At 43.1% G+C, this 17,500-nt stretch overlaps 1 protein-coding gene across 1 annotated transcript; it reads left to right on the top strand.

The window, feature by feature from the left end:
* The first annotated feature begins 4,219 nt into the window (after positions 1–4,219).
* On the top strand, positions 4,220–13,780 carry hdac3 (histone deacetylase 3). Its single transcript, XM_060062142.1, has 15 exons — positions 4,220–4,393; positions 5,747–5,829; positions 6,433–6,575; positions 6,738–6,819; positions 7,233–7,289; positions 7,704–7,759; positions 7,917–8,050; positions 8,308–8,388; positions 8,830–8,903; positions 9,341–9,405; positions 9,676–9,765; positions 10,047–10,105; positions 10,394–10,473; positions 11,062–11,219; positions 12,780–13,780. The coding sequence occupies exons 1-15, from the start codon at positions 4,339–4,341 to the stop codon at positions 12,847–12,849; spliced, it is 1,287 nt and encodes a 428-aa protein (XP_059918125.1). The 5' UTR covers positions 4,220–4,338; the 3' UTR covers positions 12,850–13,780.
* The last annotated feature ends 3,720 nt before the right edge of the window (positions 13,781–17,500 follow it).

Raw genomic sequence — 17,500 nt, 5'->3', positions numbered from 1 at the left:
TTTTCTGGGTTCATTTCTTTGCTATTTATCAGGCTTTTAAAATACAAAAACAAGGCCAACGCAGATTTCTAGCGCCCTGAATGTGGGTGGTCTGCTTCTTTGCTCATTATCGTCCTCAATCCTGTTCTGGGTAAATAAATAGGCCACAGAAAAGGCCTTTTTGTTTGATGTAGCAAGTGCATTATGGGATGTATTGCTGTAAATGTTTAGAGCTGCCTGGTCCAGGGCCATGATCTGTTCATGTAGATAGGCATTCCCCCGGCTCGGTGCCACCACGACATGCAGATTATTACATGACTGATCAAAACATTGCCACAAACCGTTTTGTATTGTACAATACTGGAGTACATACTCCATGAGTAGAATGCTCACAAATAAAACAATACTTTGTTCAAAGTAAAAGTCTTAAATGCCCTACTGCAGTAAAAGCACCAAAGTAGAGCATTGAAATAATTAAAGATCGTAAATATACAACATACGCTCACTTCAATTGAAATACATACATTTTTTGCAATTAAATAGAATAAAATAGAATAGATAAATAATATAGATCCTAAAATAGTTATTTCTGAAGTAAAGTACACAGTCCCCTCCACACACTACTTTGACTATTTTATAATGTCTTAATTTATTGTTTTTTGTCACTCTTTTTTTGCTGCTCCCACTCGTTTTTTGCCGTTCATGGATTCTTCAACACAGCTGTGTCAGTTTGTGAGCTGTGATGGTGCAAGAAAAGACAAACACCTGTGCACTCTCTCTCTCTCTCACACACACTTTCTCTCGCCCTCTTTCACCATCTTTCTCCATCTCTCTCTCCCTCTCCTATCTCCCTTCTCTGAAAGCTCTTGTCACGCCGGCTGCACCTCTCCTCTGAAGCACCGGCTTTGGAAGCCAAGTTTCCATCAACTGATGGAGCGTAAAATGTTATTGTTTTCCATTTGCAAGGTGTTGCAAGATTGCTAGTTAGATTGATCACTTTGTAGTATCAGTTACACTGTTACTACAAAGTGATCAATCTAATAATATTGGGATTCTGGAACTCATTATAATGTGTTTTCTGTTAATAATAGAACAATATTACAGACTGTATATTATACACACATGGGGGATGAGGGATATGGGGGATTTTTGTTGAAAGGTCTGAAATAGATCTGAGGAAAATGTATATTTCAAAGGGGCCCTGTTTCAGATTTACACTGTAAATATCTAATGACCAGAAAGGAAATTAAATGGCCCCCAAGCTTTGTAATTCATGATGTAATGGAATTATTGACTTTGATTGATGGCCTGTGTGGTTTGGATTGAAGTCGGCCATTCATAGCTCAAAAGTACAGTACGAGAACCCTGCGATGTAGAACAATACAGCCACAGCAAGAGAGGAGTGGATCTTGCAATGGTCGTGACATTCCTTCCACCACAACCCGGCCCCAATAAAGGAACGTTGGTTCTCGGAAAACATGTGGAATTTCAGGGATGAACGCAAGCCATTTCTTGGAGCTAAAGACTAAAGGTTAAAGACTTTCCAACAGAAAATAAAATGTAATGGTCAGTGTTAACCTGACAACTTGTCAAAGATATCCGTCTGCTCATGCTAAAATCCTGGACATTAGCGTTAGCCAAAATAAAGACCGTTGTCATTGCTGTAAAGCTGGGAGTGTTTTTGATAAACAACCACATTGGCGGAGAGAGCCCACCAATCATATCCCTCTACCAACGATGACATTTCCTTGGCGTTTGTTTGTTATTATGATTTCACAGTACACATAACACTCCATATGCTTCTCAGTGGTCACGTATGGCTTTATTGGAGACATATGTTTCTGCTGCATGTACATTCTGGAAGATTTATGTGTTGGATTGACTTGAGCTGCACTTCTATCAACTGACTACTTTTTGTTATGGTATTGTTTTGAATTGCAACAGATCCTGACGTTGCTTTATTATCCAAAAATACAAATAAGAAAATATTGTAAACACCAACCACTTCAGTACTGATTTCTGTAGATATCCCAAACTTTTTTCGAAATTTTGGTAGTATTTGATGGTAGTTTGTTAGAATGTTGCTTTGGTTTTTCTTAGCCTCACCTCTGAATGACTTTGGATAATATTTCTAGGTAGAGTAGGTATCATTAAGTGGACATGCCAGTAGGTTACAAATAATTTAATCGGAAATGACTTCAGCAGAACAGAAAAGATGATGATACACACAATATGTGTGTGTGAGAATATGTTTGTGTGTGTGTGTGTGTGTGTGTGCACGTGTGTGTGTGAGTATGTGTGAGTGAGTATATATGTGTGTGTGTGTTTACAAGAGTGTGTACACGTGTATGTGTGTATGTGTGTGCGTGTGTGTATGTGTGTGTTTGTTTGTGTATGAGTATGCGCGTTTGTGTGTTGTTCTGACAAGCATGCTTGTATAGATATGTTGGTAATGCTCAGAGCTGCCTAATGTTGATATGTCATACGAAACCTTCTTGAAACAGCTCCCTGTGTTCTTCTGTATAACAGAGAGAGACCCCGGGTGGGGCAGATGAGAAAGAGACGTGACCGTGTGACGATGGAGGGGGTGGGGGGGGTATGTATATGTGTGCATGTGTTTGTGATGGCAGGAGATGTGATTGGGAGTTTGCTTCATCAGACGGGCACAGACAAATCAGAACAAATCTTGCTGGACCCCGGGGCCAAAACATATATGGTATGGTACAGACACAAACACACACACACACACACACACACACACACACACACACACACACACACACACACACACACACACACACACACACACACACACACACACACACACACACACACACACACACACAAATACACACACAGAGTCATAGCTATGCAGGGTATGTTATTTGCCTCAAGCTGTCTTCAAGTTGCCATCTACCACTCTGAAGTAGGTTGTGCTTGTGCACGTACTTCTGGGTAACATGCATAATGGGATTGAAGCGTTGCCTTTGGTGAGCAGGGTATGGCTCACTGGGTGTGTTTGGGAATAAATTCCTGTTCAAAGACACTGTGGTACCGTGTGAGGAAATGGAGCAGGACTCATCTGTCTTTCAGCTCTGTGTCAGAGCTGTCATTCATGCTCTCTTTCTCTCTCCCCCCTCCCTCTCTCTCTTTCAGTCTCTCCCTCTCTCCTCCTTCTCTCTCACTCTTTCTCTCTATTCCCCCTATCTTCCACCTCTCTCTCTCTCCCTCTCTCTCTCTTTCTTTCTCTCTCTCTTTCTCTCTCTTTCCTGCTCTCTCTCTCTCTCTCTCTTTCTCTGTCTCTCTCTCTCTTTCTCTGTCTCTCTCTCTTTTTCTATCTCTCTCTCTTTCTCTGTCTCTCCCTCTCTCTCTGTCTCTGTCTCTCTCTCTGTCTCTCTCTTTCTGTCTCTCTTTCTCAGTCTCTCTCTCTTTTTCTATCTCTCTCTCTTTCTGTCTCTCCCTCTCTCTCTCTCTCTCTCTCTCTCTCTCTCTCTCTCTCTCTCTCTCTCTCTCTCTCTCTCTCTCTCTCTCTCTCTCTCTCACCTGTGATGAACTCACTGCCAGCCATAACACCAGAACGACATGAAGTCATCCATATGTATCAGCCCACAGCAGCGCTGCCAACCAGCCAGAGGACAGAGAAGCACAGGATCCTGGTGAGGGAGGGGTGAGGGCAGGCAACGTACAGACTCACTTAGTTCATGTGAGCTCACTGAGCATAGGGAGAGAACTTTGGTTTTGATATTCATCCAACGTGTGAATATCTACCAGAATAAATGCCACCAATAATAACCTTATAAAAAAGACTCTCATGTCTAAAATTTGTGTCTAAAGTTGATACTTATACTTATAGAATATTTTGCATCAATAGAGCAATTGTGGCACACAAATATCAGTGTAACGACTATCAGTCAAATTACATTTTAACCAGTGTTTTAATGTAAAATCAATGAAGCATAAATCAATGAAAGTGAATATAATAACAGCTGACGGCATAAATCACACACACGCACGCACACACGCACGCACGCACGCGCACACACACACACACACACACACACACACACACACACACACACACACACACACACACACACACACACACACACACACACACACACACACACACACACACACACACACAGATTATTATTGTGTGTTTACACTTTCCGTTGGCTTCCCTGAAGCGCCGCCCCCTTCTGCAGACGTCTTCTCTGAGCGCCCCCGTAGCGCCGTCGACTTCTGATGACGTAGTTGGTGTTTACAATGGCGGCTCCTTGCTAAATGAACTGAGGTATTCTGAGCTGCAGAAACTGTACACATTAACTAAAATAATAACATCAAAGGAGTCGTTTAAAAATGTCCAACCGCACAGCTTATTTCTACGACCCGGACGTCGGTAACTTCCACTATGGTGAGTGATCCTGTACTGCAGATATAAGATGTTGTGTGTGTTCTGTGCATTCATTGGGGATGTTCAACATTTTCTGCGATTCTTCACGATGTCACTCTACTTACTTTACCAATGAGCCATTATGTGGTGTGTATAATGGTGCATTCTTTCCAAATGTTGATAAACCTTCACGTTTGAGTTTCAAATATCGCTCATTCCCTGTCTAGACCATTGTAATGTAAGCATTGATGATTTATTCATATCAGCGTCCGGATAGTATTTCGTAACAGTGACCGAATATCCATTTGACGGTATGACGTCATTTCTTGCTGTTTTTTTTACATATTAAAAAATATTTTTAAAAAATCCAGTTTCCGTTCTGGTAGAGGAGAGCGAGCTACATTCACAATCCGGGTGTTATTATTTGTATATGTTATAGAATTATTATTGTGTTTGTTATATGTTATAACCTGAAAAAATGTAGCATTTCAGTCATATTCCGAGCACAGTGAGGTAATAATGTTACGTTTGTTGTTCATTTCTGAAACAATATCTTCTGGATGGTAAGCAGTATGATAATATCGAGTTCTTTTTGTATAAATTTGGTTTCTAAAAATAAATTGTCCCGCTCTTTATGGCAGGGAATATCCATTTCCATGGGAATAATTAGATTGATGCTTCAACATACTTAATATTCTTAATATACTCCTAAATGCACCACTAAGCGCCACAGGAAGTCATTCCCGCCTGTGGCCACGAAACTCTATAACTCCTCCCTCTGATAATCTGACAAATGACTATTTAAAATAAACAAACTATAATTTATTCATTCACTCTTCATTTTCATTGCTATTTGCACATAAAACAGAATGTAACTATTGTATTGTGAATTTGTGAATATAACCCACTAAGAGATGTCCACTTTAACTAAGAGATGTCCACTTCTTACTTTAGTCTTACTTTTATTTTATTGTACTTCATTTATTATTTTCCATTGATAATCTTATCTTCTATGCTTGTAATTTCTATTTGTACGGAGCCCCTGGAACGAAACAATTTCCCCCCGGGGATCAATAAAGCTTTCTGATTCTGATTCTGATTATACGACCGTGTTGATGGGTTAGTTGTTTAAGTGCACCCACCTAGTTTCCCAGCTCTGTAGGATCCATTGTTTCTCCTTTGGTTGTCTGGGAGCTACAGTTTTCCTTTGAGAAGCTCTGAATTCTGTCCCTGTGGCCATCCTGATCTTTCTATCTACCAACCTCCTAACAATGATTATAGTAACAGAGGTGTATGGACAAGCTCTGGTTGTGTCCCTACTCGTGTTCGGTCCATGCACTGAGCTGTTAACGGTGAACCCTGTGGCCCTGCTAGGTGCTGGCCACCCTATGAAGCCCCACCGCCTGTCCCTGACCCACAGCCTGGTGCTGCACTACGGCCTCTACAAGAAGATGATGGTGAGCAGGTTTCCCACAGCACTTTACAGCTTAGGCAGCCCCGCCTGAGCAACACACGCCTGACTCCTTAACTACGTCGTCCAAAAATATCTTCCATCTTCTATGATCTTGAGTTTTGAATATTTTAAAAGTTAAAATTTCACAAATTCTTTGACTTTTCTTGTTTCAGTGGTTATTTTGACAATGTTCTTTAGCACTGCTGATGTATTAATTGTATTTTATTATTATTACAAATCAGGAGTCAAAGCGCTGTCACACACAGCTCAGTCAATCGTTATGGTCAACACGTCATTGGGGTCTGTCTTGGTCAACTGCGGTACCATAATGACAGACATATACAATACACAGCATTCATATGTCCACTTGGACGTTTGAAGATGATGATGGTGCTTTTGCCAAAGGTGATGCTTTGATCAAGAAAAGTGACTTCTTAAAAAAAGTCAGGCTTAAATTAATTAAAGCAGATATTGCATTGCATAATAGTCAAATCTCACAGATAGTTAATCAATTCTTATAATTGTAGCTTCACCGGGTGAGTAATTGTGTTGTAATAGTGGGTAACAGTCAGACAGATGCGGTCATTCATTCCGTCTCGGTTCCCAGGTGTTCAAGCCCTACAAGGCCTCTCAACACGACATGTGCCGCTTCCACTCAGAGGACTACATTGACTTCCTGCAGAAGGTCAGCCCCAACAACATGCAGGGCTTCACCAAGAGCCTGAACACCTTCAACGTCGGTGACGACTGGTACGCTCACTCCCTTCAGTCTCAACATTTAACATTCATTTTTTATTCATGATTTTCCTTTTTTTTTAATTCATTTGCAAGTCAAAGGCGCCTACAAGTGGTTTTTAAAGTGTCAAAAGAGTCACACTTCACATTTGTGTGTGTGTGTGTGTGTGTGTTTAGTCCTGTGTTTCCAGGCCTCTTTGAGTTCTGTTCCAGATACACAGGAGCATCATTACAAGGAGCTACACAGCTCAACCACAAGGTAAACCTCCCCTCGACCACCCAGAAAAACAGAATTCATCTTTCCCTCTCCCTGAATGACTTCTACAGCTCGTAATGCTGGAGTTGAGCTAGCCCAACCTCTCATATACATTTAGCAGACACATTTATACAAAGACACTTCCATGTGTTGACACTCAATGCATACAATCCTTACTAGGCAAACAACAAATTAAATTGCTTGCTTGACCAAATCAGATCTGTGGCAGATGTCTGGTATATTGGAGAGCATTCCTCCATCGTCAGAGCTCCAAAGCTGATCATGTGTTTAGATATTTCCATGGTCCGCCGTGGAAGTCGAGGGAAACAGTTCAGAGCCATTTCTCCATCCATTCTGCAAATCCAATCAAAATCGAGTACGTGTTCACGATGTGTTCTTGTCTCGCCTTTCTTCAGATCTGTGACATTGCCATCAACTGGGCCGGGGGGCTGCATCATGCTAAGAAGTTTGAGGTAAGTCCTCACTCTGACCCTGATTCTGAATATTAAAAACATGGTACCTAAATATTTATGCTATTATTTTTCAAGGATACTAAACCCACATATCTACTCCACAAGGAGAAGTGCCACTGATCTGGTGTTCAGATTTAGATGTTGCGTGGGAAAGGGCTATTTTTACATTCAGCCGCGTTTTCAAGGAACGGGTTACCTGCTAGTATGAAGACAATTGTTTCTCTTTTCAGTTTTAAACAGCCTTAGAGAAATGGTTGAGCAGCAGACGCTCATAGGGATGTTTACCATTGTGTCTTTTTTATAGATTGTTTTAAAATGTATATTCATATGAACTGTGAAGGAGTGATAGTCATATCAACCTGCCAGGAGCTTTGCCGCATTAAGGTATCCAAATCTCCCCGTTTCTACTTTCAGGCTTCAGGGTTTTGCTACGTCAACGATATCGTCATCAGCATCCTGGAGTTACTCAAGTACGTGGGCGTGTTGTTGAGGAAATGTTTCCCTCTTTTGTGTGTGTGTTGATGCAGATATGTTTAAGGTCATGAAGTGAGAACGGCCACTGTGTAATATAATGGTTTTATTTAAGTGTGGGGGTTCTAACATTGTGTCTGTCTGCATGTGTTGTAGGTACCACCCTAGGGTGCTCTACATAGACATCGACATTCACCATGGCGACGGCGTCCAGGAAGCCTTCTACCTGACCGACCGCGTCATGACCGTGTCCTTCCACAAGTACGGGAACTACTTCTTCCCTGGCACAGGTATGTTCCCGCCCTCAGATATTACCGAATTAATTCCTGTTTAATTATCACAACATTGCTATTTAACTTTGGGCGAACCTTGAATATGTTACGGATTGATCAAGAATCTTTTGTTAAATATTCCAAAACATGTATTATTTTCTTTATTTTTTTCAGATTCTCATTAAATAAAGAAAAGATCTTCCTGATGTTTATTTGAAAATTTGCCTGTGGTGTTGAGTGTGTATTAATGTGTGTTGCATCATGCGGTTGATCAGGTGACATGTACGAAGTGGGCGCCGAAAGCGGCCGCTACTATTGCCTCAACGTCCCCCTCCGAGACGGCATCGACGACCAGAGTGAGTCCCCAACCTCGAGCTGCTGGGCTTTCACTTTCACTTTCCCTCAACACCACTGCATCCAGCATCTTCTGTTACTACAACCAGATAGTATAGCTCAAGTTCAAGTTCATTTTAGAGCCCATTCATTGAAAACAACAACAGTTGACCAAAGTGCCATACATTTCAACTATCTAGTTATAAAACAAACAAATAAATTAAACGCACAAAAAAGGACACAGTAGACAATAATATAACCTACATGGAGGTAAATGCAAGAGAATATGAATGAGCTTTTAGGAAGGATTTGAAAAGTGGCAGGTCTGACCTCTTCAGTGGTGTTACCTTATAGCTGTCGTCCGATAGAATTGGATTGGATTTAACTTAACCCTGATTTATAATGCCTTTCGCTTCATATGCGTGCGTGACTCTATATCTGTCATGTGTATGTTTGTCCACTAGGCTACAGACAACTATTCCAGCCGGTCATCAAGCAGGTTGTCGATTTCTACCAGCCCACATGCATAGTTCTGCAGGTGAGTCTCAATACCACACTGCTTTTGTTTACCTTGATGTGGTGTTCACTGAGATGACCACTGAGGCCGTAGTGGCCCACCATGCAGAGTGCAAGGGGATGGATGGACTAACATCAGTGGCGGTGTCTGGTCTCGTTCTGGGGCTCTGTTCACCTCGTGGCTCTTGTGGAGGGTCCTGCTTTGGGGCTTCTTCAATGCCCTGCTTGTCCACATTTTTGTGAAAATAGCTTTACGTAATAACATGTATTCATCATGGCAGCTCGAAAACCATATTTTCAAATTCATTTTGATCTGGACTTTGTAGGCCTATAATTTTTAGGTGGTTCCTGTAAAGGAACCATCTATCTTTTCTTTTTGGGGGATTAATAGTAAGGGATATTATGAATTAATTATTAATTCCTTGAGTAAACGACTGCTGTGTCACCTCTTTCTTCCAGTGTGGAGCCGATTCTCTGGGCTGTGATCGACTGGGCTGCTTCAACCTCAGTATACGAGGACACGGGTAAGATGTCGCCTTCACCTGATCACACAGACCTCACTCAAACCATTAATACACAATCACACAGCGATGGCAGAGAGTCAACATGCAGGGCGACAGCCAGCTCGTCGGGTACAAGGAGCCGGGGGTCAAACTAGCAATCTTCCGGTTACATTAAATTCCATGAAGCCAATACATCAGCATGCTCTCATGACGAATGTTAACCCATTAGTGCGTGCTAGTTAAACCATACGTGTGTGTAAGTTAACCCATTTGTGTGTGTTTGTTCCACAGGGAGTGTGTGGAGTTTGTGAAGAGCTTTGGCATTCCTCTGTTGGTGCTGGGTGGCGGGGGCTACACCGTCAGGAACGTAGCGCGCTGTTGGTGGGTACTCGGGGACCACTACGGAAATAAGCCTTTATTTTTATTTTTATATTGTTAGATATTTATATTATTATTATGTCATCCCTGACTATTTATGCATTATAATGTATGACACAGAGTGCTGTTTCAAAAATAGTCAAATAAAATCCATCCACCAATCAATCAATCAGTCCATGACCACACGCACACGCACACGCACGCACAGGCGCACACACACACATAACCTAATGTCCACCAATCAAGCGGTGAGATTTCTAACGGGTTGTTCTGGCGCCTTCCAGGACCTATGAGACGTCGCTGCTGGTCGATGAGCCCATCAGTGATGAGCTGCCTTATAGCGGTGAGAGAACCCTTCCTGTCAGGTCCAACGGACCTATCGCTAAGCCCCTCCCATCAAACCCAGCCGACCAATGACGATAGTCTACCAACCAACTACGGGGCGGGGGCGGAGACTGAAAATTATCCATTGCCAATATATTTGCATAGCTGACTTTTTTAGTATTATCGTTTATTGTATAATAATTTTTTTTTTTTTTTTTTTTATTCCTTAGTTGTCACGTTGATGTCTCCTCATACCTCTACCAAACTCATATCATGCCTTTTATATTTCAACCCTTCTCTCCACCAGAGTACTTTGAGTACTTTGCTCCGGACTTCACCCTTCACCCAGACGTCAGCACCAGGATAGAGAACCAGAACACCAGACAGGTAACCACGACGACACCCCTTCACCCCGGGATAACCCTTTTAAACCGGACACACAGCCTTGTTCTCAAACTCAACGACCCTGTGTGGTTGCTGTCAGAAACACCAATATATCGCTGTCAATACAGTAAGGATGTTCATAGAAACAAGTGCAAAGCACTAACAATCACTAGGTTGACTCATTCCCCGTATAAAACAAATGTCTGAGTGTTGAAGCTCCCTCCGGCGCCGGCCTGAAAACGAGTCGAGGTCTAGCTAGAGATGTGTAGAACATTCAAATGAGGCTATCGAAATATTAGTGTTTAGACTTTCGATCTGCAATTGTGTTACAAGACAAATGGTAACGCAAAATATGCATTAAGCCTATAGAACACACAAATGACAGTGTGTGTGCGTGTGTGTGTGTGTGTGTGTGCGTGTGTGTGTGCGTGTGTGTGTCTTTGCGTCCGTGTGTGTGTGTGTGTGTGTGTGTGTGTGTGTGTGTGTGTGTGTGTGTGTGTGTGTGTGTGTGTGTGTGTGTGTGTGTGTGTGTGTGTGTGTGTGTGTGTGTGTGTGTGTGTGTGTGTGTGTGCGCGCTCGCCCCCCCCCCAGTACCTGGAGCAGATCCGGCAGACGGTGTTTGAGAACCTGAAGATGCTGAACCACGCCCCCAGCGTGCAGATCCACGACGTGCCCAACGACCTGCTGAGCTACGACCGCACGGACGAGCCCGACCCCGACGAGAGGGGCGCCGAGGACGGCTACAGCAGGTACACACACCTACGCTGTACTGTACTGTATCATACTGTACTATACTATACTATACTACACTATACTACACTATACTTTACTATACTAGACTACACTATACTATATTATACTGTACTACACTATACTATACTACAATGTACTATACTATATTACACTATACTATATTCTACTGTACTACACTATACTACAATGTACTATACTATACTATATTCTACTGTACTACACTATACTATACTACAATGTACTATACTGTACTACACTATACTATACTACAATGTACTACACTATATTACACTATACTATATTCTACTGTACTACACTATACTATACTACAATGTACTATACTATACTATATTCTACTGTACTACACTATACTATACTACAATGTACTATACTATACTATACTATATTCTACTGTACTACACTATACTATACTACAATGTACTATACTGTACTACACTATACTATACTACAATGTACTACACTATATTACACTATACTATATTCTACTGTACTACACTATACTATACTACAATGTACTATACTATACTATATTCTACTGTACTACACTATACTATACTACAATGTACTATACTATACTATACTATATTCTACTGTACTACACTATACTATACTACAATGTACTATACTGTACTACACTATACTACAATGTACTACACTATATTACACTACTATATTCTACTGTACTACACTATACTATACTACAATGTACTATACTAGACTACACTATACTATTATACTGTACTACACTATACTATATGATACTGTACTATACTATACTACACTATACTATATTATATTGTACTACACTATACCACACTATACTATACTATATTATACTGTACTATACTATACTACACTATACTATATTATACTGTACTACACTATACTATACTTTATTATACTGTACTACACTATACTATATTACACTGTATTGCACTATACTATACTATACTATACTACACTATTCCATACAAGACTTTACTATACGATACCATCCTGTCCTATACTATACTACACTAAACTATCCTGTACTTTTAAGGAGGTCTTTGTTAGTTTTTTCACACGTGGAATAATTAAGACAAAGGTGAAGGCGACTGGTCCAACCTCATTTTAACATAGGCCTGTGTACGGTACGATAAACATCCGGCAGAAAGCCAGCTCCCAATTATAAAGAGATGTTCCTTACCTTAGCAGAACGTTTTGTGAACGTAAAAAAAGTAAATGAGGCCAGTCATGGTCTGAAAATGATATTGTGCGCATTGTAAGCGCTACAAAACACCAAATGCCATAAGCGAAATGCTTATAATTTTTTTAAACGAATAATATAATATTGGATAATAATCAAATAAAAATCCCTACTTCCTAAAGGCCTGAAGTCTATTTCAGACCTGAAGATTCAAAACATAATCTCGAAGAGCGTTAAAAGTTAATTAATGTTCTGGTATCGCTAGAGATTCATTGCAGTTAGTGGAGAAATGTCCAGAGGTCCCAGCTGTGTCCTCGCATCCCCCCTCATGCCCCCCTGTGACCCCCAGACCCGAGGCTGCCGGCGAGTTCTACGACGGCGACCACGACAACGACAAAGAGAGCGACGTGGAGATCTGACCCGGGACAGACGGACACCCGTCCACCTCTTCCACCTCCCCCACTCGCTCCCCCGCTCAATCCATCCATCCTCCTCCTCCTACCACAACCCCCGAAGACGCACCCTCTGCGAGGGCCCCTGGCGTACCGTCAGACGCCATGTGGACCAGCCATCGGCTCCGTTCACCTAGAGGCCATCTTGGTTCTGAACGCTATCTTGGGGAATAGAGGGCAGATCCACGATCACCCAGATAGGGTTTAGAACCAAAATCGAGCCAAGATGGCCGCTAAGTAAATATGGCCCATTTCCGAGACACCTCTAAAGCTCTTGCCCTTGGGTCATCCCCTGTGGGCGTGTCCATGGTTAGGACACGCCCTCATGTGATTCAGTCCACATGACCTCTGGGGGTCAAAATAGGGGCCCCTTTGAACCGGTCAGGGTTCACCACCAGCGACCCACGTTGTGTATTGTATTGTTTTCATCGTCACACACATTGTAAGGATGTTTTGTCCGGCACCCTGCTGCCACTGAGGTGTAAGGGTGATTCCTTCCAGACCTTGGTTAAAGCGTTCGCGTCCTAAATGGATCTTGTTGTTGTGGGCTTAATGTAGACGCTGGAATTTGTGTTGGCAGGTCTGTATCTTTCCCAAATTAGACAATTAGGAAATGAGCAACAAGGTATGTTTTCATTCGAGCCCCTCCCCCAGCACTGGGCGTGGCTGTTGGGCTGGGAGGGGTCAATGTGCTACTTAGCTGTGGTTCATGTGGTTACTAACTGGACTTTATTCCGGGCCCAAGCCAACAGTGAAGCAGGACGGTGGCCACAGTGGAAAGTCTTTTTCTATCGTCTGAACTCCACAGGCCTGGTGGATTTTTAGTCCTGCAGGTTAAATGTGTTGTTTTTGTTTTTTATACATTGATGCTTTTAATAAAAAAAATATAACCCTTGAATGCTTGATTCCCCTTGTTTTACACATGATGCATGCATTATATATGTTATTTATTTTTCATTTTATTGCCTTGGGTGGTTTTGGGAACAAACAAACGCTGTGCGACACAAGCCTGCAAGAGTACGCTTCAGCCTAAACATAGGTCAGAGTAAAAGTGCACACAGAAAAATGACATTTTGCTTGACAATAGCAGTACTGTATTACTTATGGATAGTCACCAGTGTATATTAAAGAACTCATGAGCTTTGTTGATAGATTTTCCTTTCCACAATTGTTGCTAGTGTAACTATGTTGTGTGAAATGGCATTTTGGATGTTGTGGCAACCCGTCCCGGGCCAATTAAGGACATGCAGAGCACCTGAGGAACAGGTGGAGAAGCAGGGCTTCAATAGCCCCCTTCTCCACTCATTCTGGGCTCTCCCAGCCATGGGGTTCCTGTACGGAGAGACCGGTCCTCGTGGGTGACGGGATTCCACCCACGGGGGATAGGACTGTCGATTCCTCCCAGGTTTTTTCTTTATTGTATTGTTTTCCGTATGAGACTCTGTTTAATTTAGGATTTAACATGCCTTTTTGGCTTTTTGCCAGCTATGTTGTGCCCTGTTAGGGAGGAGGTGGTTCGCTCACTGTGCCGGGTTGCCACAATGTCTATATATAAACTTGAGTACCTATATCTGTTTTAAAACACATTTACACTAGCTTATATTTAACTACACAACAATCTCAGTTCTGGTCATCGAGGTATTGGTGGTATAATGTACAACTTACAAGACACACACACACACACACACACACACCTTTTCTGTATGTAACCAAGCGGATGACAACCTTCCAAATCAACCCTTATTCTATGTTCGTGTCCCCTCTGGGATGGTCGCGAGACTCTCTTTGCCTTCATGAATGACAGGACAATAACCATGTCAGTGTCAGAGTTTACACGCATCCTCAAGGACCGGCAAGAAAAGTGAGTCACTTTGTGTCAAGCTTGCAAAATGGAGGACTTGGCTGCCTTTATATCACAAGCCCAGGAAGCACATATATTCAAGTGCAATATATTCAGGAATGCCTGCCACACATTGTGACCTGCCTCCCCCACAATACCCACGGGTCCTGCATGTGGAGGTTTAGAAAGAGAGACACATTGATGGACCTGAGGTCATAAAGGACTTTATTCCTCATTCATCCAGTGGAATATCATCCTGTTACACCACAAACAATACATTAGGAGGATACACACAATACTATCTGAAGAAAATCAACCTCTCACAACCAAAGCCAAGGCCCATGTTCCCAAATGCCTTTTGAAAAAACATATTTTGTTGAACCGTACAAGTATATTCTCATGAACATTTTATAGAGAAAACCAGGTGGCACCTTTTCTGTTTTTGTTTACCAACTGGCTTTTACAACTGGAACGAGCAATGCTGGTTAACATGAATGCACTCACACACAAAGCTAATAATAAATACACTCTGAGGCTCATGGGGAGTTTGGCTTCGGCTTAATAAAACAGCTTCTGACATGAACCCCTTCAGTCTCAAGCTTGGATTGAAGCTGGTTAGAGTTTGGCAAGTCTAAACCTGTTTGACCTTTGACCTTCCCTCCGTTTTCATATTCTCACTAGTAGAGGCCTAGATTTTTGCACCAAAGTTCAATGAGTAAAAGCTTCTTCATTCATCCTAGCCATTTCCAGACCTGGATCTCACAGTTATGTCCCAATGCAGTTGTCACTTATACTCCAAATAAATAACCTTTTCACTTGCTGTTTCAGTTCCAGTTAGCACACACTATGAGGATCCTGAATCAAACCGATGTGGAGCATTAGGCAGCATGCATACTGGAACTAACAGCCTTTCCTGGGAGCCTAATGAAAGGGTTTTTCTTTCACTGTTTGAGGAAAATATGTTCTTATTATTACTCGTTCAATTTCTGTGATTCCACTGTGAATTCAGCTCTCCCTCCTCAAGGAACCACAGCAGCAGCTGTAGTTCAAACACAAGTTAACGCACCACTTGACAGTATTATCATTAGAGTCAAGCACTGACAAGGGCAGTAGAACTGAGAGAGAAACACAAATGGAGGGAGAGAAAGGCAGAGAACCAGGACTAAAGTGCAGGGTGGAGACAGAGGCAGAGGGAGGGTCGACTGAGATGCTACGGCAGTGTTGGATCACGGGTAGTTGTACCTTCCTTTTTTCTCAACGAGAATAAAACGATTACTAATACAAGGACAGATAGCGGCATCAAAACATGTATCAAACATGACCAGCCAGAAAAATAGAAGCTAAGAGTTCAAGACATAGACACAGTAATATATCAAGGGCACTTCACCATAACGAAAACCTTATTCCTTCGAATCCCACCGTGAGCATCTAAAGAAACAGACCAGTAGACCGGGCCTCCCACTAACAGGTAGCTCTGTGTCTGACTGGGATGCTAGCCCCTCTGAGGACCCTCGAGGGGGGGGGGGGGGGGGGACCCTACAGGCGGTCTGGGGACCTAGAGCTCCTCGCTCTCGTACAGCGGGGCAGTGTGTTGGGCCGGGGGGGCCGCAGCGGGCGGGGCCAGGGGACTCAAGGAGCTGAGCAGTTTCAGGGTTTTGGAGCCAGGGGGCGCTGTCTTCATGGGTTGGGTCGTCCGGGCTAGGGCAGCGAGGAGGCGAGAGAGAGAGAGAGAGGGAAAGAGGGAGGGAGAGAATAAGAGGGGAAGACACATATGAGAATGATGCAGCAGCACTACCTGTAGCTATCTAGCGGTTCTGTTCTCTGTGATCCTGGGAGCCGATCCCACGGAAAGGTGTCGTCGACAACGCGGCACGTGGGCGCCATGGGGCTCAGGACTCGGAGGTAGAGCGGGTTGGCTGGTAACCGGATGGTTGCTAATTTGATCCCAGAGTCCTCCTGGCTGAGTGTCAAGATGTCCCTGAGCGAGATACTCCACCCTGACTGATCACGAGAAGCTGGCTGTCGCCTTGCGTGGCTGACACCGCCGTTGGTGTGTGAACGAATGGGTGAATGTTGGGTAATATTGTAAAGCGCCTTGAGTGGCCACTGGTAAGAAAAACGCTATATAAATGCAGTCCATTTACCCTTAACCCATACCACTGAGAGAGAGCAAGGGAGAAAGAGACATGGATGTTAAAATGTAAAAGCCTAAATGTGAACGATTAACAGTATCACCAACAGCAGTGAGTCACATCTACGCCTGAACCGAAGCAGGGTGTAGAGTGCAGGCCCACTTTGTGAGCACTAGGGTATCATGGATCGGTGTGTTTGCCAGTGTCGTTGCCATGGTGACTATGTCCCTGCAGATAGAGGCCAGGAGAGGCGCGGTGGAGACGGTTGCTCCCTACTGTGACCGCCTGGTTCTGCTGTGAGACGAGCTCCAGCCAAACATTCCTCTGGTGCCAGGGTCTAAAAATAAGGGCCTTCCTCTCTCTCGCTCTCGCTCTCTCTCTCTCGCTCTCTCTCGCTCTCTCGCGCTCTCTCTCTCTCTCTCTCTCTCTCTCTCTCTCTCTCTCTCTCTCTCTCTCTCTCTCGCTCGCTCTCACGCTCTCTCTCTCTCTCTCTCTCTCTGCCTTGAGCCCGGCCTGTGTAAAGCACTGCTCTCTGGGTGGGAATCCTTTCAAACATTTACAGGATATTGGTTCCTGACAGGAGAGAGCCATATGTGGCTGAGAGATAGAGAGAGAGAGAGGGAGAGAGAGAGAGATAGAGAGAGAG

Source organism: Gadus macrocephalus, chromosome 10 (genome assembly GCF_031168955.1).
Source record: "Gadus macrocephalus chromosome 10, ASM3116895v1".
Lineage (NCBI taxonomy): Eukaryota > Metazoa > Chordata > Actinopteri > Gadiformes > Gadidae > Gadus > Gadus macrocephalus.
The sequence above is the reverse complement of the archived record's forward strand: the minus strand, read 5'-3'. Positions and strand labels throughout refer to the sequence as shown.